Source organism: Athene cunicularia (genome assembly GCF_003259725.1).
Source record: "Athene cunicularia isolate RWA chromosome 4 unlocalized genomic scaffold, athCun1 chr4_part2, whole genome shotgun sequence".
Lineage (NCBI taxonomy): Eukaryota > Metazoa > Chordata > Aves > Strigiformes > Strigidae > Athene > Athene cunicularia.
Window position 1 is genome coordinate 22,270,751 of NW_020799099.1, and position 26,623 is coordinate 22,297,373.

The following is a 26,623-nucleotide window of genomic DNA, read 5'->3' on the forward strand; positions in this document are numbered from 1 at the left end:
GAAGGAAGGAAGGAAGGAAGGAAGGAAGGAAGGAAGGAAGGAAGGAAGGAAGGAAAGAAGGAAGGAAGGAAGGAGCGAGCAGAGAGTGATTAAAATAACTAAAGTAATTTAAAACAGAACTTGTATCTAGTTGGTGTTGCTAGGAGTGCACATCTGTGTTATGCAGCAGCATAGAGGTAGATGCATGCCAGTTCCTCTGAAATAGTGCTCTGTATAACATCAGGTTGCTTGAAACAGTTCTGTATGTAGATGTAAATATGCTTGCAAATAATTTAAATATATGTACAGGATTTTTTTTGAATTAAATTTATTTCTTAAATAAAGTATTTTACGTTTGTCATTAAAAGAGATTAATTCGAGGAACTATGCTGAATTTTAGTGATTTTCTAACACCTGAAAAATCTTTGAGATCAACTTCCTTGAGTTTTATATTTTTTTCTTTTCAGTCTGAAACCATGAATTAAGACAGCTCATTGTCTTATATATGGTTTTCTGAAGCAACACTAATAATATTTTTAGAGTTATTACAACATAAAAAATTATAAATAATAATCCATACCAAATAATTGAGGAATTATTTTACCGTTTGCTGAATATTGTTTCACTCCAAGTAACCAGTAGCTGTTGAGGTATTTATGTGATAGGGAACAAATTCCTGTCCTGTTGTTTCATAAAAGATGAGAACAATTTACAGGGAAGTACGGAAATGTATATAACATGTAACCATGAAGAAATTCTCAGGCACATCACAGACTATCACAGACACCGTTTTGGACACAGTCAAGCTTCATAGAAATGTTGCCACGTAGGGGTTTCTTCAGCTCCCAAACACTTTGTATAACCTGTGCAAATTTCAACTAAACTTCTTCTTCCTTGCACTTGCATCTAATTTGACATTCCTTTATCACTGAGTAGAAGGCTCATAACACAGTAATTTCATTTCACAGAAATAGCTCAGTGTTCTGTATAGATATGGACTGGTATAACACTGTCATAGATTAGAATTATTCTTCTACTGATATAATAATGACATTTCAGTTTTATTTTTTCTTGGAAGATATAGATCGATACATAGATATATAAAGTAGAATAACCTATTAAGCTTCATATTCCTGCAAAGCACCCAAATGCTAGAAAGAATTACTATGTACACCACTGAAGTGGAGTAGCTGTTGAACAGTATATAGTACCAGTAAGAAAGAGCTTGGAGTAGGACATATATGTTTACCAGTATTATGGACAGAGCAGTAGACATATAAGTACTGTGAAATGAGCTACGGTCATTTTTAGATGGAGAATTGTAGGCCAAGCTGAGGTTTTCTAAGTTGGGACTGAAAATGGTATACTGATGGTGATGAAAAAAAGAAAAACCCAAATAAACCTGCTGGACTGAGTGCAGCCCATATGAATTGGTCACATGCAGGAATAAGCTGAAGTAGGACTGCGCTGGCCACTAGACTATCAGTTATGACAGGATAAGCAATCATTTTGGTCTTCATACTTCATCTATTAATAGAGCACTATTAGAGATGACAAATATTTTATAGCCTTATAAATGTTATAATTTGCTTATTTCTTCTATATTTGAACCAGTAATATTTATGATTTTGGCCTCTGAAGGTTAAGACACTCATTTAGATATGCTACAGGGAAAATGAAGCAAAGTGGAAGAGTGTTTTATAACAAGCTGAAGAGAAAAAAAATAAAATTAGGCCTAATTTTAATTATGGAATTAATATTTTCACACTAAGAACAAGTAGAAAGTGGAGTAGGGAAGTGAGAAATGTGGATGTAAAATTACTTTGATACTTGGGAAATAGTGTAATAAGGAACTTGCAAAACACCAAGGCAGAATGGATTTTTTTTTTTTTTTTTTTAACACAGTAGAATATTTTTATATATTCTTTTGATTGTGTAAAAATTTCTGAAGAGGTGTCTGTTCTTAATTATTAGCACAGGATCAAGTAACTTCAATCTACAATTCTCACTGAACAATTAAAGAACCTAGGGAAAAAATACTGTAAGTCTTTTGATTGAGATAGATTGCTAACAATATTGTCATAAAAGTATTTGTGTTTATTAAAGCGCAACATGTATTTCACCATCAAAAGTATAAAGAAAAGTCAAATAAACGTAAGATATTTAAAAAAAAATTACACAAAACGACACAGGCTCATCGTAGAATAACATAGGATTTTTATTAACCAATTCTCTTTTGTCAGAAAGGAAAGAAAAACTAAACTGTAAGAGCCCTTTATGTTCAGTTCAAATACGGAAATATCTGAATGTGCAGTAAGGTTTAAAATTAAAATTCCATATAAATATTCAAAAATAATATTTTTTTCCCATCAAACATAACAGTAAAAATAATGCCAACTAGAAACATGAACAAACAAATGTCCATTAAATAATACCAAGAGAATCCCATAGTACTGTTTTATGAACGGCTATAACTCTTCAAAGTAACCCACAGAAATGTCCCCAGTAATCTGATGAAAAAAACCAACAGAATGCTGGTTGATATTCTTCAGAGACAACAGTGTTTGTATCCAAAGGCTATGTGTTTTTTTTTCAATCAGTGCACAAAGACTGAATTTGAAACAATCAGGTTCTTATTGCACACAAGTTACAAAACTTCAAAACAATTAAAAAAATATAAAAGAAAAACTATAAAGGACTGTCATACTAAAACCAAAGATTAGGCTTGTGCCTTGAACATTTTAAAATATTAAGTAATATTTCTGTGTTAAATAAGAATGAGGATTAAACTAATTTATGGCTTTGTAGGGTAAAACCACAAAAATCACCAATGAACTTGTCCAATCAGAACACAAACATATTTTACAGCTTCCTATTCAGAACATAACTGAAAGTTAGGTGCCTTGGGGCAATTATCTTCACTATTGTAAATTCTGCTCCAAGATTATTTTTAAGTTGCCTTTTTTAGTGTGTTATCTCTTAAAAAAAATATTTTCATTTCTTTGTTTTTAAATTTAAGTTACTATCTAAATCATCAAAGGGAAATCCTGGACTAGAGTATGTTCAGTGTAAAAGCTTTCCATTGCCTCATGTAGAACTGTAATCTTTTCAATATTTTTCAGCAGTGCATTATTTATACTTAATCTTCAAGTGAATATTTTCCTCCTTTTCTCTTCTTTGTTACCCTTTTAAAGCCTCTAATTCAGGTAATCTGTACGGTATTACCAATTATACTTTAAAAATTGTTTTCAATATTATATAACAACTGGCTTTGCAGTGTACTGTTATTGAAATTAAATGGATGTTTAGTAGCATATAATACAAAAATCAGTGTCTTATTAGTTCTTCAATTTTTATAGTGGTCAGCAGTTTAAAAAAAAATACCATTCTGATCAGCAGGATACTCATCAAGAACACCACAATGACAAAATTATCTGATACAAAGTCAAATTTTAATACATAAAGAAGAACACTTCTGTTAAAAAAAAAAAAAATGCCTAAAGCTCTCTAATGGCCATTGTCATTATTAAAACAGGTACATTTTCCAAAAATAGTCAGAGTTGGCCCAATTTTAATTCTTATTAACTCAGTTTGAATTTCTCATAGGCTAAACTGTTTGTGGACGTATTTGTGTAAAAGACTTCTCAAAAGAATGTGATCCTTCATTGGAAAGGAAAAGCAAAACTGTGACCCTATTAACTAAACGCAATTCTTGGCGTAGGATCTGGGTCATGAGTCCCTTTAATGTTTCCTTACTGTTTAGAGTATGTCAATATCTAGCATAAGGACATTACCATGGCTGCATGACACACAATTATATAAACCTACTTCAGATAGTTAGAAATGACTACACAAAGTGCAAGGCTTTAGGGATACAATCTTTTTTTTTTTTTGTCTCAATAGTTACAATGCAATTGTGGTTTTTTGCTTACACTTATCCTGCAGATAAAGATAACACCCTGGTAATAAAAAGATGTAAATTCACTCGCTGTTTGATCAAAATATTGAAGTACCCTGATACATACTTTGCGGTGTTACATGATCATTTTATCTCATTTCTTGTTATTCCAAGAGATTTATTTTATAAATATTACTTCAGTGTATTTCACAGAAAATGGCTATGCACCACCACCCCTGGAAAAGAAAAAAAGCCATCAACCTGCCACCCATTACCCTTGCATTAGATTCTTCCCAGCTCTGTTCTCCACTTACACACAATTTCATATACTGTTGACCCTCTTGCTTAAACAGCATCAGATGCATCACTGCTTAAGGACTTTGATTGCTTATATTCTCATTGTAATATTGATCATACCTACACACAATCTGTAGAGTATGTACAAAAACATTTATATTTTTTCGCACTCATAACCATGGAAAAGAAATTTTTTTTTTTTTTTTTTAAATTAATGATTTTGAAAGGCAAGTTAGATGGTATACCTGGACAAGGGACTTGAGTGGGAAGGCTGTTTCTTATCTTTTCTCCTTATCTGGGGTTTTATATGTAGATATAAGTAAAAATACTTTTTATACATCATACCTTTTAAACAATAAATATGAATGAAGCTGTTTATGTTAGAAAAAATATTATTTGTTTTTTACCTTCTCAAATAAGCAGGATTTGATTGTTTTACTTTGATGGGATTGTTCACATGCTTGAAGTTAAGCAGAGAATTCTGAACCCTGTTGAAATCAAGTTTAGGTAGGAAAAAGAATACAAGCTAATTTGTAGTTCACATTAAGCCCTCATATAAAGTGCATTGACATAATCGAAAAATCAAAATAAATTAAAATTCTACTACTACTGTTGATATCCATATACATTTAAAAACTACCCTATTAGGTCTTTTTCAATGTGATAAAAGCAGGATCAAGTCAGGCAATGTATTTGTTTATACAGGTGCTTAAGTTAGTTTGAGAGTCTTTTTTGGGTAGATGTAAATCAGCTGTAATCACAACTCACCAAGAGAGTTGAAGCCTCCAGTTAGGAAGTGATATTTTTTCTGTGAATGTACCACTTACAACTCTAGCAGTACACAACAGTTCTAGGAGAAAATATTAAATACTTTGATGATCAAATATTTAAAAAATCCAGTGAAGCCTTCTTAAAGCTGAACTGACACTGTGGTGCAACCTGTCTACATAGTCAGCACAAGGCCATATGTAAAGGGAATGTTTCTGAAATCAAGAGAGACACAGCAGGGATCACAATACAAAATATAAGGAGATATTACTTGTACACTAGAAAAATCTTCACAGTGGAGTATTTTCTGCTCTATAAGCTCTATATGGACTTGGAAAACCAACAGCTATGACACTTGCCACATCCATCAGATTCTCACAAATCTTTCAGTTAAGACCAATCAGAATAGGTTTCCTATCCCCAGGAATCAGAGACCTTCAGGTAAATTTATTGTTGCCCTGCTTTCATAGGACCAGGATTATTTCTGCAGATATCCTCAATAGTTCTCCCTGTGTGTTTCAAGTACAGGAGTGAGGGAAAAAGAACCCCATAACTAGGGTAATGAGTTGCTGGTAATGAAGGTAATAAAAATGCTAAGTCCAAAAATATTTCACAGCTGTAGAAAATGCAAGTGACAGCTGTTGCTACTGAGAAGCTCAGAATTATAGGAAATTTATGCTGATGAAAATTACTTTTTAATTTTTTTTTTCCTTTTTCTTTAGATACAGAGAGACATTTTAAATAAATTTTTAAAAAAATAACTATAAAACATTTCCAGAGTATTTCAATAAGTAAGATTCTTTGCCATTAACTTTGCAAAAACTGAAGATCCTGGAAGAAGATAATTAAATCCAGACAGTTCCCCTAGACTGAAAATACACTGCAAATCTCAAGCCCCTCAGAGAGGACAGATAACCAGTGTCTTTTATATCATGAGGAGTTAGTATCATATGCATCACAGTGGATATACTCTAACAACCTGCACAGATCATCAGTGAGGAAGCAATATTCAAACAGAGTTTACTAGGTTAGAAATAGCATGGAGCATTTTTATCTTTAAAAAAGATAAATATCAGCAAGATACGTTCTGCTGCTGCTGAAATTTCCAAATTATCTTAGAAGTGTCTTATATAAGACATGTTAGAGTAAACTCCACTTAAAGGCAGTCATGGCCTGCATAATTTGAGCTTGTTCTCCTGAGGGATCTCTGCCAACTTCTTGCTGACCGGAGAACACTAAAATACAGCCTGCAAATTATGCTGTGTATTTCTCCAAGCTGGGAGAAGACTTTCACCGTTACTTTCAATGTACTTTCTCACTCTGCACTGACTACTGTATCTGGAACAAGCTTTAAACAGCAAATTCTCCTCCAGAAAAAAAAAAAAAAGTTAATAGGGAGAGTGGAAGAAAAGGGCCAATGGGACATATTTCATTTAATGCGCTCAGACACAGAACTTAAGCTTTTGGACAACTACAAACATCTGTAAGAAGACTCCCCTGGATTTTTTGCTTCAGGTATTTATTTCAAAGTTTTGTTAGAGGTCACTTTTACTCTACTGGACTTCATTTACGACCTACGTAGATGCATGAAGAGTTTTGCAGGGATTTTGTTTTTGCTTTCAAACATCAAGGAAAAAAAGAAAAAGCACATTCACTATAACTTGTGAACTGGTATTTTTACGAGGTCAAACCTTCTCTTGTCTTTTCTGTAAACCAGGAAAGGTTTCTGAATTCAGAGATCTCCTGTTCATAAACTAGTTGGATCAAAGGCCACGATTCCAATCATCTGGTGACTGACTTATTAGAATAGTCTAATCGAAGTCAGTGTTTTACCAGTGAAACCACTGGAGACATGGCACATCATTTCTGGCATGTAAACCACAGTGTTGATTTGTAAATAGCCTATTTTTATTAGTTTGCAGAGTATACTGTGTATCTAACAGTATAAAGCGTATCAGCACAGGCAGAAATCACTACTTCCAAACTGGCTTTTAGGAAAGGGAAAAATACCAATTTTTAGGCAGTGATTGCAAGGAACTTGTACAACAAACATGAATATCCTAGGCAAGTTTTCATATGCTTATCTAAACCTCATGTGAACATCTTAGTCTTGATATACTCTGTCTCAAAATTTCCAGGAAAAAAAAAAATGTAAGGAAAGCACTTCTGTGTGGATGTGTGTGTTTTGAAATGAAAAGCAATGAAGATAAATATAACAGTCTGGATTGAAAAGAATTAATCTATTTAATATATTTCATATGTTTCATTTTATGTAAAAAGGTTTGGCCTGTCTTGAAAAGGTTGCAGAAATTTATGTTGCAGGATGCTTTCAGATGCTGCTAAATAGCCTAAATAGAGAGGAGGTTTGTAGTAAGACTTGTTCCTCCGTTATGCAGAAGCACACAGATTGAACTTCATTTATGTGCACAAAGTATACCAAAAAAAACCTTTCCACTGCTCTGAAAGCTAAACATAAGAACAGTACCAGACAAGTTTATGACCAGGGCTAGCCCTACCATGTTATTGTATCTTATAAACATATCCTGTAGAAGCACTCTTTAAGGGAAGCAATGATAAGTCTAGTGATGATAAACCATTTCAGGTGTGGCTCTATTAAATTACTAAAAAATATTTAGGGCACAGATCTAGTGTTTCTTCTGTCAAGTGATTGTTTCAAAAAATGGGACATTGCATCAAATGGAAACAGCTTTTCTTTGGGGATTACCTCATCCTTAAAATGCCCGCTATCACACCAGTGATATGAAAGTAACAAGAAGTAATTTTCAGCAGAAATTTTACAGTTGTTTTGTTGTACAGAAACATATTTTTAAAAAAGGAAAAAGGTACATCTGTGAAAAAATTAATAAGTGCCTTTTCCCCCTGGTGTCATGTCTTTGGATATGTACAGCCTTGGAGAAATGTATAAATCATTTTATACATGGAACTCTTAAAAAACTAGAGATTTTTAGTACAAAGGAATCAATTCACTGCAAGAATGTCCACATGCTGTTGCTTTATGATTTACTATATACACAAGAGGATTAAAGGACCTCTGTTTTACAGTTACTGCTGTACTGTACATTAACATGTGGCTAATACCCTTCTCTGGGTGAGATTTACACTTAGTATTACAAATAACCTAACAATGCTGAAAATACTGATACAAAACAGCTTCAAGATGACATTTTAAAAATACCCCTCACTTTAACTGAACTGTTTTCTCCAGCTTTTTTAAGTTTCAGCTTTATAAAAGATTCTCCAAGAAAATAGTAGCATTTAAAATGTTCTTTTTGAAATGTATAGACGGACTTTTTTTAATAAAGTGTAACCCAAAAGTCCATTTTTCCAGGAAAAAATAACTATAGATACAGTACATAAGTTAAAATTGAAGAGTTTTGTTGTGTTTTTTTAATGGTTTTTTTTTGTTTGTTTTTTAAATGTAGTATAGTACATTTGTATCCTGGAAAAAAAATTCCTTGATTACAGTATATGTTAATTTATTTACAGATCTGAAATATAATTGCATACATCAACTCTCGAGATGAACAAGACTGAAATGTATTGTTAATAAGAATTAACTGTCCCTTCAGTCTACCATGACTAAGAGATTGCTCAGATGAAAATGCAATTCTGAGTAGTGAAATTCTATTACTACTGGTTTTAACTTTTTTGGTAGACTTTAAACTATGAGTTTCAGTGCAGAACTAGGATTCTTGAATAACCATAGTTAATTCGGTCATTTTGTCTTCAATTTTTACACATTCTGTTTTGGCAGTAGCAACGCATACGTGAACTCAAATAAGTTTTGGCAAATGTTTGTCTTGATTCTTATGCATCCAGCTCTGGATATCCAAAATTACCACTACAGAATATTTAGACAAAACCTGCTCTCTTCAACATCAGATAATGTCATAAAATTTGCTCTAACCAAACTAAATTCCTCAACAATCAGAATCCTGAAAGTTCAGGCTTCTGAAATGGCTTTGCAGAATATCTGCCAAGCTCATGGTCTAATTTTTTTTTTCTTGATCTAAGCAATCCTTGTATTAATCTGAATATTAAGTAGTTAAGCAGATATATTTAACACAAGGTAAAACTTGTATCACTAATTAATTTTATATGCCCTATGTGACTTACCTTTTAAAAGTTACAACATTTTTGGTGGCTACAGAAGCTTAATTTTTCATTATATGCTACTTCAGTTAAGTCACACTGATTTGTTTCTTTGTGTGAGAATGTGCCCTTGTCTTGTTATTAATCACCAGTTAAAGAGAGAGGTGACTTGTCTCAGATCTGCCTCAATCATACTTCATGTGCCAGATTATTTATAAACTGCTAACTATATGTCTTATTATCATTCAAACATTATCCTCCATCAGAGAGGTTGTAAACTAAGTGTCATTTTTAGTATATGCCACATGTTTAGAGTAACATGACCGAGATGCCCGTTTTCAAGCCCTCTGAAAGGGGAAAAGAGGATCTTTTGTTACTGACAAGTCTACAAGTTCTGTGGTGTGATCAAATGATTTCATATTCCCATGAGACCAGTATGCTGTACGTTAAGTAGCATTAGATCATCTCACATGTGTGTAACATTTCAAGACTAGCAAACCTGCTGAGTTGGTATAAACCAGATCATTAACTGCAGATGATACAGACTACAGAAATTACGATTTACACAGGTAATCTGGACTGGCTAATAAAACAATCTCTCATATTTTAGTCTTTCACCCATTTTTGGTTTGGGAAGTGAACTGAGATTATATGATGCATTACATAGCATAAAATGTCACATTGTGTCATGTGTGATGCAGTGCCTCTAAAGCACAAACTTCATCACAACTTAGCATGTCCTATAGAACAAAAACATTTGAACAAATGTAGTTAAATAAAGGTGGGGAGAAGGAAGATAAGGTTGAGGAACCAAGATGACATCCTCTGTTTGGGACCCAATTACTGACTCAAATATCTGGTGAGCCTCTATGAACCTTGCTGTTAGAGGAAAATCAGTCACTTTCTCTACTCGTGGCATGAAGCATCCATAAAGTACATACAGCAGGAAACAGTAACACACCTCTATAAGTGAGCAAATTTCATTGTATTTAAAAAAAAAAAAAAAAAAAAAAAAGTGTAAAAAGAGGGTTCTCAAAGATTTCTGACTCATTTCCTTAGTCTCTATGAAATTCAAGAGGGTTTACTAATTACTTATCTATTCATTTCTCACATCTACTTTAACAGTAACATTATTAAACATACACAGTATTATTTAAGATCATGTTCTAGAACTTCAGGGAAAGACAGTGGCTTATAGAGGAAAAAATATTGATACATTTAGCCAATACTGGACTAGCAATGACAGCCAAATGGTCGCATCTTTTATACCCGTTGTTGACTTTTGTATGACAAATCAATCTAGTTATTTAACAATCTGGTTCACCCTTTTGCCACAGTCTCAGTTGGGAAAGTATGGAACCTGCAGACAATGTTAATTTTTTACTTTATTTTTTTCAGATGAAAGTAGCAGCAAGTGCAAACTGAAGACTGAGCTCTGGGTAAGTTTATGTTCCTCTTTAATCAACTCTCCTTCCATGGCCAGAATACAAGCACCTTGTTACCCATCTTGTTGACCTAAAGTCTGTAGCTCTGCTGTGTGTAAATTGTGGTGGAGGAAGACATTTTTTCTGCTATATGTATGTAAAGAGATGGGTCCTCTTGGAGGCTGTCCAAGTCTCCCTGTGAAAGTCGTATGCTGCCGAGGCACAGCAGTTTGGTCTTTTGGAGCTCCTGAGAATATTGGGTAGCTGTCTGCCTTAGATGCTGGCTTTGTTGTACTTGGTGTTGTGGTGGCCAAACCATTCTGGGTGACCTCTGAAGCAAGGGTTTCATATGTGCCTCTAGTATGCTTGATGACTTCCACGATCTCCTTCTCTTTTAGGAGGTTGCTCAGACACAAATTAGACAGCTGACAGCTCTTGGTTTCATAGGTTGTTGCTTGGTTGCCTGATGAGTATCTAAAAGGGTCCTCGGTGGGAGTATGTGCTGACTTTCTGTCCCTTGTGCTGAGATTTTGGCTCACCATTCTGTTTGGATATGTAGCCTGAGGAAACAAAACAAACAAACAAAAATTATTAGTAATAGAATATAGCAGGAAAATGGTGCAGAATATATAAACCACTCCTCACTACAGACATATAGCACACGGGGTTGGCAGATTAAAATGAAAGACAAATTTCAAAAGCTGGCAAAACTCCCAAAGCACTGCTAGCATAAAAGAGAAGTATTGTTCATTCATATTTAACAGAACTAATATTGAAAAATGCTTATTATAGGTAATGATTTGGGCACTTTCTTTATAGAAGTAGTTTAAATCAAAGGAGGAGATTTTTTTTTTTTCAGAACATAATAAATGGATAAAAAGGTTCCATGAATTGTAAACAGACTTTCAAAAGCATTTCACATGATGAAACAACAAGAATTTTGATTACACGGAGTTCAACTCTTAATACTCTCAAATACTTACAAAATGTAAAACCCATCTTTTGTGAATATCTTCATGCCTTGGTTAAGCTCAGAACATGCTCAATTTTCATTGTCCACTGAATCTAGGTGTTTTGTTGTATATTTACAGTTAAATATATTACAAAATGCTCTGCTAGAACAGAGAAATAATTTTACTTCAGCTGCCTGGAAAAAAAAAACAATATGAGAAGGATTCCAGCATGTTAGCAACTTCTGATGCTGTGTGAGCACGCATGCATTTGTATTTGTTTAAATAAGGGGAATTTATCTGTACATGGCAAGCCAGATCACTGCATATTTCCAGTGTGCACTCAGTGTGATGCTTCATTTTATCCTCCACAGAACACCTGGCTCAGGAGAAGATGATGAGGCTGTGGAACCTTCTCTCACACATTTAAAAAATGTATTCTCAGTGTATAAAGTAGAACAAATTGTTGAGGAGAAAATGATAATACAGTCAAAGCAGGATTCTGCCTGTTCCATGACTGACTGTACTAGGCAGCTTCTACAAGTGATGCTAAGGAACTCAGCTCACAAGATGTGCTTGTGACTGAGGACTGACACTAGCCAAGCTGTGAATGTTCGAAAGTCTGGTCCCTAGAGGAACTTGAGCTTTGAGCCTATATGGCCTTGAAACAAATCTTCATGCTTCATCTTTTTATATATTGTTACTACACCAATTTGCCCAAGAGGAATTAAACACCTGAAAGCTGTTGTGAATTTCAAAAGTTGTTGACATAACCTGTTGGGATTCTAGAGGGCTTTCTGTGAGAGAATGGACATGTGAGCAATCCTGCCTGAGAACAAGACTGATAAGAGCCTCAGCCAAGCAAGAATGCAATGTGACCCTGAATGAGGGGGGAGAAACTCAAGGAGAGAAACAACCCCCGGAAGGGGTTGGGACAGAAGAGGAAGTTACCCAAGGCAAGAAGCCTGGCAAGGCTGATGTGGCACTCTTTATCCAGTCATAAGAAGGTTTAAAGCGCGGGCTAAGTTAACTGTCCAATCTTGAGGACTTGTACTGCATGTTACTCACGTGTGCGGGAGAACATTATAAAAGGGCTTTCTTAGTTGTAATAAATGGGTATTGCTTGATCACATTGGTCGTGTGCGTGCTCAGCTCTCCCGCAATAACCCACTTAAACTCTACTGTCCTTTGTCACCTAACATTATGTGTGCAAAAAAAAAAAAAAAAAGGGAGGGGGTCATGTATGTTTCATTGACTTCTCCAGTTCATATGACGTTTCAAGTAAATCTTTAACTTTGCAATTAGTGCACCTCTGCACCTCTGATTTTTTTTCCTTTTTTTTTTTTTTTTAACTACTCAGGTTACTGTTAACTATGTGAAGAAGAATTCTAATAAGAGAATAAATTGTACTTTATTTTAAGTTATTTTGGAACACACATTTGCCCTTGTTTTATTGCTGTCGCACCAGATACTGATTAAAGCACCTTGTTCATTTGCGACAAAAGTCTAATTTTACTCTATATAGGTTTTCTGCAACAGAACTTTGAAATGACATAGAAGCAGCTTCTTGATGTTTACATTACTATATGGGCTTTGATGCTGCAAAACAAAGCTGAGAAAATAAAAAAATACTCCCAATACTTTGCTAAAACTATTTCAGGATGTTTCCATGAGTCCATAGGAAACTTGTCTATATTGTTTCAGGACAATCTGTATCACTTCACATGCATTTCTATTTTAAGAAACACAGAATAATGATACAGTCAATATTCACATCCACTTTTTAGTGCAGGCAAGCTAATGGTCATGCTTCTATGCAGATTCATGCACAGGTTTGGACACAAATATTGCAGTGCATTCTAGGCATCAGAGATATTAAAAAATTATTAGTACATTTTTCCCACTTAATTCAGTGCTGATTGCACTCAGACTCATAAATGGTAGTAGAACACTTCTGGAAAACATCACTTAAGTTTTTATATCTACACCACATAGATGTTGAGATGAAATTCAGTTTATTTCCTAGGGAAACATTCTTGGGGACACCTGTCTGTAAATTCAATCACTTAAAATTTTTATTTATTTCTATGCCAGTAAACAAAATCCCTGCCAAAAATACCTGCATTTGATGTAAGGGGATGTTTCTGAAGTTATCTTATGTCACTCTATGCCCTTTGACAACCTGAAGATTGATATCAGAGAACTGAGAGGAACTTCATAATGGGACATCCAGCCTATTCTTCACCTCTGGTTAGCATCAGTTTATCCCTCTGTTGTTTCTGGCTTTTTTTTAATCAGCTGTTAAGTTCCTTAATTGATGTAATCTGTACAACCTTCTCAGCTAACCTTTTCCATACATTACTTTTACTTTTAGGAAACTTCTTCCTAATGTCTAAATTGAACCTTTGTGGCTACAAGTCCCTTCTATCTCTCTATCATAGAAATGATGAAAGAATTGCTGTTTGATCTTTGAATACCTGTTTATTTCTTTGAAGAATGCTGTGAGCTACCCCTTAATCTTCTCTGCTCTAGAATTAAAAAAAAAAAAAAAAAATCACTTTTTTTTTCATAGGACTCACATTCTAGACTCTGAGTCATTGACACTTCTCTAAGTAGAGAAGTACTTTTTTAAGTAGATGGCCCAAGAGTACAGTACTTCAGGTAATCCTCTACAACTAGGAAGCTAAAGCACTATTAAGCTTTTGAAGGACTTCTTTACCTGCTTCTTTTTAATTCATTCCAGCATGAGATTAGTAATTTTATTTTGGAACAGCATGAAATTGTTCACTCAAGTTCATCTTGTTGTCCACTACAGTTCCAAGATTTTTTCTACAAAATGACTGAGTTGTTCAGCTGACTATTGTGACATAGATTCCTCATTTGCCTCTGTTGAATTTCATAATTTTTCCTCTGATCTTTTCTCTAATGTATCAAGATCATTCTGAATTCCCGTTTTATCCATTAACATGTTTTCCATCCCACCAACTTCATGTAAACTGTAAATTTAATAAGAATATTCTGTAGTCCATCATACAGGTAGTAAATTAATAGTATCAAATACTATAAAACCCTACTCACTACAGACTTCTGTTTTAACATTGGGTTATTGCTAAGTAATTTCCAAGGATAGTTTTCCAATTTACTCTATATTTGTTTCATTTAGTCTGCATAGTACATTTATAAAACAGTATCAAAAGCCTTACTAAAAGCAAGAAATCTGACACCTACACTTTTCTTCTAGTCAGAAGGTCTTGTTACTGTGCTGTTCAATTAAATTAGTTTGTTTTGGCAATTAATTTGATTCGTATTCTATGTTGGGTATTGTTCATCTCGTTTTCTTCGATGTGCTTATAGTTTGTTTATTTGCCTCAACTTTTTGTCTGAGAATTGAAGTTAAACTAATGGAAAATATTATAATATATTTAAGAGGAATCATAAACTCCCCTCCAGCACTCACAAAAATAGATGATGATACTGTACTCTGATCAATATATACATGTTTTAATAGAAACACCTCAGAGCTTTTCATGGTGGTACACACTACTCAGTAAAAAGTCTACAAATTAAGAAACATTTATCTTCTTACAGCTGCTATTGAATTGCCAGCAAAATCATATAATTTATCTGTCTCACCAGCAACTATCCTTGCTCTTCATTCAGTGGGATTGCTCAGCCATAAGCAGCATGATGTGTGAATAATCGGGAGTCTAAACATGTTGCTGCAGACCTTTGCAGCCTTGGCTACAGAGGCCACTTCCAGTGAAACAAATGGCCATTGCTGGAGATCTTGGATAGAGGTGGTCTTATAGTCTTAATAATGACTTAGCATATATTTTTGTCTCTTGAAAAAGAATAAAAAAAACACCCCAAAACTTGCAGAGAACAAAATTCTTGTGAAATGAGTTATATCAGCAAGGTATGTTTTAAAGTAAATATGGAAGAATATGGTTTTGAAAATGCAGAAGCATGTTCAAAGCAAGGCATATTCTTGAATCTGGGTACAAGTAAAAGGTACAAGGTATGATTACATGATTTTTTATATTTCTTCTTCAACCTGATTTGATGAAATGCTCTGTTTTATATATCTGGCACTGTGGTGTGTCTTTCCTCTTCCTTATCAAGGTTATATTACACATGAAAGATATTAATTTTAGAAAATACATGTTGGGTTTATAAGTCTCCAAAATATTTCCTTCTGGTTGTTGGTCAATGGGGGGAGACAGTGTGCATGTAGGTATCAATAAATATTTAATATTATATATGTAGCGAGGAAAGGTCTTAGTTTTGTGAAGCTGTACCTTGCTGAAATTCCCCTTCTATCAAATAATTAAACAAATACCAGGTGGTGACAAATTAAGAGCTAATTTACGTAGATTTTAAAACATTACTGGAAATTTAGAATATGCCATCAGAATTCTAAGACATAATTTTGACCCTATCTCCAGCGATAAGACAGAGGTGGTTAACAAGGAACAACAGATTCATTCTATCAAATGTTGTGGAGGTCTGAACACAGGCGGCAGCCAGACGCCACGTGGCCGGGCCGGCCCTTCACCTCCCCCTCCCCCGTGAAATAAGGGAGGGACAAAAAGGAAGAAAATTTGTGGGTTGAATAAAAAGAAAGAATTTACTAAATATAACAAGAGAACAACAGTAACAATAGTGAGTCCAAAAAGAAACGGGTAAAATGCAGCAGTGGCTTTACTGAGCACGGCGACGCCCCCCATCCCCACCCCAGCAATACACGATGGGACTGGAAACCCGAAATCGGGCGCCACAGAGAGCCCGAGCCCCCCTGTACACCCTGGGCATGGCAGCACATGGTAGGAAATACTCCTACACTGATCCGCACTGGCCCTCCGCTGTGCTCCCTCAACCCAGGGAAAGTTAACTCTGTCCTGGTTGAAACCAGGACAGAAGCATAGTTAGATATGAAATGAACAGAATGAACAGATATTGTAACAGGAAAACACCAAAACGCAATACTATCATTGTTATCTATGACAAATTACTGAAAAATAGCTTCTAATCAGGAAAAGAGAGAACAGTGGTCAGATGGGAGTCAAAATGACCAAGAAATCCTCCACCCCCCTCCCTCTTATTTAAAAATATATATATATATTGTCAATAAAAGTCCAGTGCTGCTTTGAATATCATGCACCTTATTTTTTGTTATCATTCAAACATTTTTATAAAAATCACAACATACAGAATTGAAAATAATTGTATGTTGTTATTCATCATTTGATGAATTCAGATCGTTTAGCTTGAAAGAATGGAGCCCAGCTGAGTCTTCTTGCTGGCCCATTTTACAGTTATTTAGGATCCTCATGGTCTGGTCAGAATAAGAAAAATATCCCAGAATGAAATGCACAAAAGTAAAAACCACACATGCAGCACCAACAAGAAAAATACTTAGGACAAACCTGAACTTTTATTTTTAACCTATCTCTCCTTATCTTCCTGTAAATGTTTCATGCAATATTTTCTGCAGTGGACTGTTAGGTACCGACTGCATTCTCTGCGTGTTAGATGTGAGCGAGCAAAGCCACAATCCCAATGCATCTGTTTGCCAATTTGGAGTCTGAGTCCTTGTCCAAAGCTGAAGGTGGCTTCATGCCAGTCGTGTTCCAGCCTAGCCTAGAGCAGCTGCAGGGCTGCTGTAAACTGCTGCTTGGCAGTGCTCCAAGGAGCCAATCTGCCAGCTGGTGACTGCTGAAGCAAAAAATCCATTCATCTCTTTCCCTTTTATTTTTCAGTAGCTCAGCTAGAACCAACAACTTCTCTGCCCCAGGAATCCCCAAATGCCACCCTACAGTCCGTCTAACTGTGGACCCAGGAAATGGGCTTCAATTAGAATGCAAATGTGGCTCTGAAATTTCTTTCAAAAGTAGCCTATTTTAAATATATGGAGAGAAAGAAAAAAAGCTTCCTTTGTTGTTTCAAATACATCTTTAAGACAACATCTGGATTTGAATTTCCTGATCATATTAAACACAAAACCAGTGCATGCTTTTTTGCTTGAGTCTATATCCCCCACCTCCCCCCAAAAAAGGATTTCTATTAGAATCTGATCAGCTGTAAAATTCTGACAGGTTTGTATCATGATCACCGGTGTTTTAAGGTACATGAATACGAGAAAGATCTAAATATTTCAGATTCAAATTTTTCACACTGGTGATGAATACATTAAGACTGAACCAAAACCAGGAACTTAATATTCTTGGAATATTTTTTCCATAAATTTTTTTTGAGGGTTCTTCTTTGTGATTGTCATTCTGGCAACTTTTTCTTATATTAAGAAAAAACCCCAAACCCCCTCAATGACCTACTTTAAGGTAATGAAAACTGACTACTCTTATAGAAAGCTCCAGAATGGGACATGTTATTAAAAAAACACTGCAACCATAAATCACTTTCCATTTTCAAACCCAATGAATGAAATATGACAAGAAATACGACAAGGCAATACTGCTGCAGGACATTTGAAAACGGATATTGTTGCTGACTATCTTGTGATAAAGTACTAATATAAAATGACAGAAAAAGACATCAATTACAAAAACATCCAAAAAAAGGTGCAGATTTTTAAGATGCCTGTGTGCAGAGGCATATGGGAGTCTTAGATGCTTGTAATGTAATTCTTCCAAATAAAGCAACTTTCTTAAAGACATCATTCTGACAACAGGCATAGAGAATAAAACCGAATACTCTCTCACCAGTGTACCCAGCACATCTTGAAAATGAACCAGCAGCAGTGTATTTGAAGAACAAGGTTTTACTACCCCATAGCATTTTTGCTTTCAGAGGTGTTAATGGAAGCAGACTCTAGAGAGAGTAATTATTCTGACAGAAACCTGAACACTTTCTGGATTCCCTCAAGTTTTCTACCACTTAATTATTTTGTGTTTGCGAATACATGAGAAATGGAAAATTTGTTCTTCATTGTTGTTCTCCAATGTAGTATTAACTATATAGATAAGCACATCTCAGCCCTTCAGGTCTCAGCTGGACTGCAGCACCTTCTGCAGAACTGCCTCTACTTGCAGCCTAGCCCAGAATTCATAAAATATAAAGCAACATAAAGAATTCCAGAAACAAAACAAGGTGCTATAGCTCTCTATCTCTTTGAAAGATGAAAAGGATGAAGCCCTGCATCATGGTTTTGGATTTAAATCCCTTCAGATGCCTTTCACAGTTCTGGCAGTTTATATAAGTACAGATCTAATTTACCAAAACACAGGTAAACTCAGTACTTTGGTATGCCACATCTGTCACTATGTCAGCTCCTTCATTTCTACACCTCCTCACTTTTCTGCTTACCAACTTCCAGCCTAGAGATGACCCAATACAAAATGTAGTTTAACTGCAGCAGGTAAGTGTTCTTCATTCAAGTCTCTTAAAAAGCACTCACTTTTCTTGATTTCAGTAGCTCCTTGGACCACAAGAGAGGTTTTAGAAACCCAGGTTTGCACCTATTGATAAAGGTGTTGTCTTACTGATAAACTGATGCTGCCTTCTGGCAACATGTGACACATGAAAGAAATAAAGTTCAGTGTGTCAAAATAAGGCATGGACTAATATCAACAAGTTATGGATAAGAACTAGCTGCTGATCAATTTACAAGCTCTGCTGTCATCTGTTACAAAATTAATGCAGTCAACATAAATCAGAGACATTTCTCTTTCTGCCTTTCAAACATCATTCTTTACTTACTGAAAGTAAAAATGATTACATGTTAAAATGCATGCCTCTTCCTCATAATACTCTTTTAACCAACAGGCCAGTAGATTACAAGTGAACTACAGGGGTCAGCTAATGTCCTAAAAGGATGTTACGGTAGTGGTGATACAGTGAGATAAGTAACCCACAGAGAGCTTAAATAAGATGTTCATCTTCTCAGAGCATAGAATTATCCTTGAAAAATTTCATTTATGTAAGTAATAACGCACAGTAAGGCAACAAGTTGTAAAAGGATGTAATGTTATTTTATAAAGTAGGAAGAAAACAGTGAAGAATTTCTCATTAATCTCTAGTAACTTACAGTAAATCACTGCATTTCAAGAGTTAATTGGAAGATTTTTCTCATTAGTAAAGCTAATAGAAAATTTTGTGTTTTAAGGCTGTTCACCATGCCTTCTAAATTGAACATTATGAACTTAGGAGCTGTTCACCAGTGTTAGCCATATTCTTAAAAAATGCTACAGAATTAATTTAGATGATACTGAATGTGCCTTTTTATACCCTATGGCTTAAAATTCTAAATAACTATAAAAATACTAATGAAAATTAAAACCTAGCAAATCGTGTGGATCTTTCAATGATATGACTACAGAACAGCAGGACACACTCAATGTTAACTCAATCTTATTTTACTCAGTCTGTATCTAAGAGTATCTAAGACTTCCCCAGGATCAGAAATTCAATCCAGAAAAGGTAATTTTTCCCATACAGACTTTTATTATTTTGGACCTGGGGACAAAACGGTAAGAAAGATGCAATAGACTTTTAGCCTCATTTTAAAAATGTCATATCCCCGATCTTGGAAACAACCTGTTTAGCAATGACTAGCTCCCCCACCTCAGGCAATTCTCATAACATCTCTGTCTCTCTTGATACCTTTGGCATTTTTTTTTTACTGACCTCCTATCCCTTCAACTTATTTGGGTAGCCACAGCTATTGCAGCCAATGATAAGGAAAATACGTTCATTAAGCTCTTGTTATACACAGGCTCCACAATTGGTTACGGGCAGCAGAGCATAGAAAAAGGTGCCCACGTCAGACTTGCTCACGGATCTTCTAGGCTCCATTCAGGGGGACTGAATAGGCCCCACCTTCACCCAGCACTTTGGGTCTTACTATCTTTGTGCAATCCAAGAATTAAGGGCCACTTGTGCCATGCTTTTAGCTACAGTCATATAGAAAGTCATAGGTGTCTACACTTAAGGTCCTCTTTTGCATAACTAATGCAAAATGAACTGATAGAAAATAGAGAAGTGGATCCATGGGAACACCAGGGCCACTTCAAAAGACACCAGTTGAAGCTGTGTGAGCAGTGATGTATGATACAAAGGTCCTGAAGAAACACTAAGGGAGCTTGCTCTGGAATTACAAGCAGGAAAACTGCACAAGTGCTAATTAGCCCTCCTGAAAGCGTGTGATACTCAGCTGACATTTATTGCTATGCTAACACAGGAGTTCTGGCTTTGCAAGCCAAACTAGTATTTCTATACAGCATGTGATATGCCATGTAGACATAATAAATTGTTCAAAGACCTCCACCTTGTGCCTTCTCTATTTTTTTAATGATCATCTGCCTGAAAGCTGTGAAGTCCACTTCTAGCCTCAGGCCTGACATGTGGTCACCAAAACTGGGTTATTCTATCTGTAGATCATCTGAATTAAAACTGACTTGTAGATGTCAATTACCTTCACAACTAGCTTGTATTATATACATGTTTAAGTTTTACCAAGTTTCCAATTATAGTTATTTATTTTCCTACTCTAATGACATCTAACATGATTTCCTATAGTATCAGAAATTCCGTATGTAAAATTAAATTCATATCACTCTGTATTCAGTTAGATAAGATACAGTTGTCTTAGAGGTAGGAGTCTCAAAAAGATTTAAATATGCAATATTCAATTGTCTCTATACTATGTAGCTCTATATCTGAGACATAACTTTAAGAAAAGAAATAAAACCCATAGTGTCTACATTAATTGTTTATAAATTCTCATTTAAAAAGTGGAGGAATGCATTAGACATTATGCTTACAGATCTATTCCTGTTATGTTTAGGGTGAGAATCTGAAAGACTTGGCCATATGAGGCTTTTGCTTTATCAGCTGGACATATAGGGAACTCAAATCGCTATTGTGTTTCTGGATGTTTTTATTATCTGACCTTCTGTGAAGCAAATAATCATGGATACTTATCTTTAAATTCAGCTCTTTCTTGTTTCACTTTCAGTTAGTGAATGTCACAAATAAGATTTCTAATGAATGCGTGCCTTCTGAAAAAGGCACTGCTTGGTCTTTCATTAAAAAACTCACAAAAAGCCAGATGAATTGTACTTAGCAAACACTCACCTTTTCACATTACGTCTTTTAACAACAATAAAAAAATCCTTCCATTAGTTTCATAAATCAGCATCCTTATTTCTGAAAGCATTAGAGGCTGAACTTATAAGAAGAGCAAGGGAAATTGCATACATGGGCAAATGATGTTCAGCTACTGTCATTTTAATCAGTGACACTATCCCTCAGCTCAATATAGTCTGCAAAGGAGAAATCAAAGGACTAACAAAAAGGGCAAATTTTATTCTGATGACATGAAAAGAAATCCTAACTGTGCTTTAATAGTCTTGACTTTTTAGTTTTATGACAGCTTCATCGGGGGCTCAACTTAAATGCCTCTGCAAATGCATGTAGCATGGGGAATAAACAAGAGGAGCTACAGACGCACAGACACCTGCAAGGCCACAATCTTATTGGTAACACGGAGGGATGGTGGGATGGCTCCTATGACTAGAGTGTTGGAATGGAAAGATAGAGGTTCTTTAGGAAGGACAGGCAGGGAGACAAGGATCACCCTCTGTCAGTAACAAACTGGAGGGCATGGAGCTCTGCATGGGGATGGATGAGGAGCTGACTGAGAGCTTATAGGTCAGGATTACAGCCTGGGCAGGGACAGGAGATGTTAGAGACAGGGTTTGCTACAGGCCACCCAACCAGGAAGACCAAGTGGATGAGGCCCTCTATAGACAGTTGGGAGCAGCCTCACATTCACAAGCCCTGGTCCTCACAGGGGACTTCAGTCATCCCAGTATCTGTTGGAGGGTCAACATGGGAGGTTTCTGCAATGCATTTGATGATAACTTCCTTCTCCAAGTGATAGAGGTGCTATGCTGGACCTTGTTCTCACCAACAGGATGAGGCTGGTGGGGAGTGTGAAACTCAAGGTCAGCCTTGATTGCAGTGATCATGAAATGGTGAAGCTCAAGATCCTTAGGGCAGTGAGGAGGGCACACAGCAAGCTCACTACCCTGGATTTCAGGAGAGCAGACTTTGGCCTCTTCAGGGATCTGCTTGGTAGAGCAACATGGGATAAAGCCCTGGAGGGAAGAGGGGCCCAAGAAAGTTGGTTAATAGTCAAGGATGACCTCCTCCAAGCTCAGGAGTGATGTATCCCTACAAAGAGGAAGTCAGGCAAACACATGAGGAGGCCTGAATGGATGAACAAGGAGCTCTTGGACAAGCTCAGCCATGAAGAGGAAGTCTACAGAGGGTGGAAGAAAGAACAGGTAGGCTGGGAGGAATATAGAGAAATTGTCTGAGCAGCCAGGGTTCAGGTTAGGAAGGCAAAAGGCTAAATTTGGCCAGGGACATCAAGGGCAACAAGAAAAGCTTCACTAGGTACATCAGTGAAAAAAAATGAAGACTAGGGAAAATGTAGGTCATCTCTGGAAGGAAAGAGGAGACCTGTTAACCTGGAATACAGAGAAGGTTGAGGTACTCAATGAGTTTTTTGCCTCAGTCTTTACCAGTAAGTGCTCCAGCCAAAGTGCACGAGACACAGAAGACAGAGACTGGGAGAATGAAGAACCACCCACAGTGGGAGAAGATCAGGTTTGAGACCATCTAAGGAACCTGAAGGTGCACAAATCAATGGGACCTGATGAGATGTATCCACAGGTCCCAAGGGAACTGGCAGATGAAGTGCTTAAGCCACTATCCATCATATTTGAGAAGTGGAAGTCCAGTGAAGTTCCTGTTGACTGGAAATGGAGAAACATAACCCCTATTTTTAGAAAGGGAGAAAAGGAAGACCTGGGGAACTATAGACCAGTCAGTCTCACCTCTGTTCTGGGAAGATCATGGAGCAGATCCTCCTGGAAAAAATGCTAAGGCACATGGAAAATAAGGAGGTGATTAGTGACAGCCAACATGGCTTCACTGAGGGCAAATCATGGCTGACAAATTTGGTGGCCAGCTATGATGGAGTTATAGAGTTGGTGGATAAGGGAAGAGCAATTGACATCATCCACCTGGATTTGTGCAAAGCATTAGACACTGTTCTGTGTGACATCCTTGTCTCTAAATTGGAGAGACATGGATTTCATGGATGGACCTCTTGGTGTATAAGGAACTGGCTGGATGGTCACACTCAAGAGTTGCTGTCAACAGCTCGATGTCCAAGTGTAAAGAAGTGGCAAGTAGTGTTCCTCAGGGGTTGGTGTTGGGACCAGTGCTGTTTAACATCTTTGTTGGTGACATGGACAGCGGGATTGAGTGCGCCCTAGGCAAGCTGCCAGCAACATCAAGCTGTGTGGTTCGGTTGACATTCTGGAGGGAAGGCATGTGCCATCCAGAGGGACCTGGACAGGCTTGAGAGTGGGCCCGTGTAAACCTCATGCAGTTCAACGAGGCCAAGTGTCTTGCGCATGGGTTGAGGCAATCCCAAGCACAAATACAGGCTGGGCAAAGAGTGGATTGAGAGCAGCCCTGAGGAGAAGGACTTGGGGATATTAGTGGATGGAAAACTGACTATGAGCCAGCAATGAGCGCTTGCAGTCCAGAAAGACAAGTGTATCCTGGGATGCATCAAGGGGAATGTAGCCAGCAGGTCGAGTGAGGGGATTCTCCCCCTCTACTCTTGTGAGACCCCACCTGCAGTGCCGTGTCCAGCTCTAAGGCCCCCAACATAAGAAGGACATGGACCTGCTCAAATGGGTCCAGAGAAGGGTCACTAAGATGATCAGGAGCACCTCCCCTGTGAGCACAGGCTGAGAGAGTTGGGGTTGTTCAGCCTGGAGAAGAGAAGGCGCTCCAGGAGACCTTATAGCGGCCTTCCAGTACTTAAAGGGGGCCTGCAGGAAAGATGGGGAGGGACTATCTCCTATCATTTCAAAACTGTGTATAGATGGCGGTGACAGAAAATTTTCCTTACTGTGTAATTCCAAACAAATGAAGTTTCACATGTTTAAGATAGACCATCAGATCATTACATAAAATATTATCTTCCTGCTTACACCAGTGGCTTAGACAAAAGAAGAAAAATATATTATAGCATCTTTACTGTACCTCTATAAGTGTCCATTCAGTTCATCTCTCTTTAAAGCTGCTACTGTAGCATGGTGTTCGTTCGTTACAAGATATACTACTTAGTTTTCAGGAAAGTCAACTTTTATTTCGTATTATACCTCCAACTTTCTGTAATAATGCATATAGGGAGGCATTTATCTACTGCTTGTTGCAGCATACCCTTTCTCTGTAAATGCTGAAGTTTACATTTTAATTTCTTTATAGTCCATACTGTGGGTCTCTCACTTGAAAAAAAGCAATAGAAGATGATCTGCTCACTTGGGTTTATAGGTTTTTCAGCTGTAAATTAACATAGTATTGCTGACTTACCAGTTGCTGCATAATAGCTGCTAAAATGGTTGAGAGTTTTAGGCTTCTTGTGACATAAACATCAGCTCAACTCTTAACCTCTACTGTTTATCATCTTATTTCATTAAGCACCATTTTAACAGAACCCCAAAATTCTGAAAGGTTTAAGTGAAATCATGGTCCCATTGCATCCACTAGCAAAACTTCCACTAGATTTATTGTGGTGTCTTGAGCAGGAGTGAACTTAAGCATGTGCCTAAAGGCTATTTACTATTAAATAAATTAGGGTCCAGTGTTTTTCTTGTCTTGTCTGAGCACCACATGCTGTTCTATGTTAGTCCTTTATTCCTCCCTCCTGCCAAATTAAGGGTATAAATTACTTTAACTCATACAAAAAAAAAAAAAAAAAAAAAAAAAAAAAAATACCTTATTTTTAATACTTTTAAAGAAAAAAAAATCTAATTAGCATTCTTGAAAGATGCATATCTGATTAGAGCTATATATCAAAGGCATTTTAGAAATACAAGGTATTCCCCAGGGATCAATACTGTGTCCAGTCCTGTTTAACATCTTTATTAATGATCTGGATCATCATGGCAGAGTGCCTCCTCAGCAAGCCTGCACATAACCACAAAACTGGGAGCAGTGGCTGATACACCAGTCATGCTGCCATCCAGAGAGACCTTGACAGGCTGGAGAAATTAGCCAGCAGGAACCTCATGAAGTTCAACAGAGGAAGTACAAAGCCCTGCAGCTGAGGAAGAACAATGTTATGCACCAGTACATGCTGGGGGCTGACTGTCTGGAAAGAAGCTTGGCAGAAAACGACCCAGGGATCCTGGTGGACATCAGGTTGAGCATGAGCCAGCAATTTGCCCTTCCTGCAAAGAAGGTAAATGATACCCTTAGCTGCGTTGGCCAAAGTATTGCCATCAGGATGAGGGAGGTGATCCTTCCCCTTCATTCAGTACTGGTGAAGCCTGTGTCCAGTTCTGGGCTCCTCATACTGGAGACAATTCAATGAAGAGCCACAAGACGATTCAGGGACTGGAGCATCTCATCTGAAAGGAACAGCTGAGAGAGCTTGGACTTTTCAGCTTGGAAAAGAGAAGCCTCAAGGGGATCTCACCAATGTGTACAAATACCAGAAAGGTGGGCGCAAAGAGGACGGAGCCAGGCTCTTTTCAGTGCTGTCCAATGACAGGACCAGGTGTCAATGGGCACAAACTGAAACATGGGAGGTTCCCTGTGAACATCAGTAAAGGGTGTCAGAGCACTGGCACAGGTTGCCTAAGGAGGTTTTTGAGTTGTCATCCTTGGAAAAAAGCTGTGAAAAGCCATCTGGACATGATTCTGGGCAACCACCTCTAGGTGGCCGGGCTTGAGCAGGGAATTTGGACAGGATGTCCTGCCAACCTCAACCATTCTGTGATTCTGTGAACGTGTTTGCTAGTCTGAGAGCAGATTAAAAGCACATGTGAAAAGCAAGTCTGAAGAAGATTGGGTTTAGGAAGTTACATACATAAAGCCTGCAACTCACTTTGCATTTTCTCTTTTTATTTACACCCTATCACCAGGACTGAAGCTCTGTTGATCTAGTGTATTGGTCTTAACTAAGACCATAAGACTTTACAGCTAAATCTGACAAGGAACACAAATTTTTCCAGGATGTGAGTCGTTTGACCAGTTTAAGCACTGGCTTGCAGCCATGTCACTCCAGCAACACGTAGCTCTCAAGCTACTCTTCAAGAGGAGATATCTCTGACTTGACCATTAGACTCTCTTGGAGTTCTGCTGAA

General features: G+C 36.9%; 1 protein-coding gene across 3 annotated transcripts in view; it reads right to left on the minus strand.

Moving 5' to 3' along the window:
- Positions 1-2,225: 2,225 nt before the first annotated feature.
- CCSER1 (coiled-coil serine rich protein 1) overlaps positions 2,226-26,623 on the minus strand; it is a 646,489-nt gene continuing 622,091 nt past the window's right edge. For all 3 annotated transcript variants that reach the window (XM_026847667.1, XM_026847668.1, XM_026847666.1), the window contains one exon: positions 2,226-11,039. In XM_026847667.1, the coding sequence (XP_026703468.1) occupies positions 10,554-11,039 (486 nt within the window). In that variant the 3' untranslated portion in view covers positions 2,226-10,553. The remainder of the gene's footprint in view (positions 11,040-26,623) is intronic.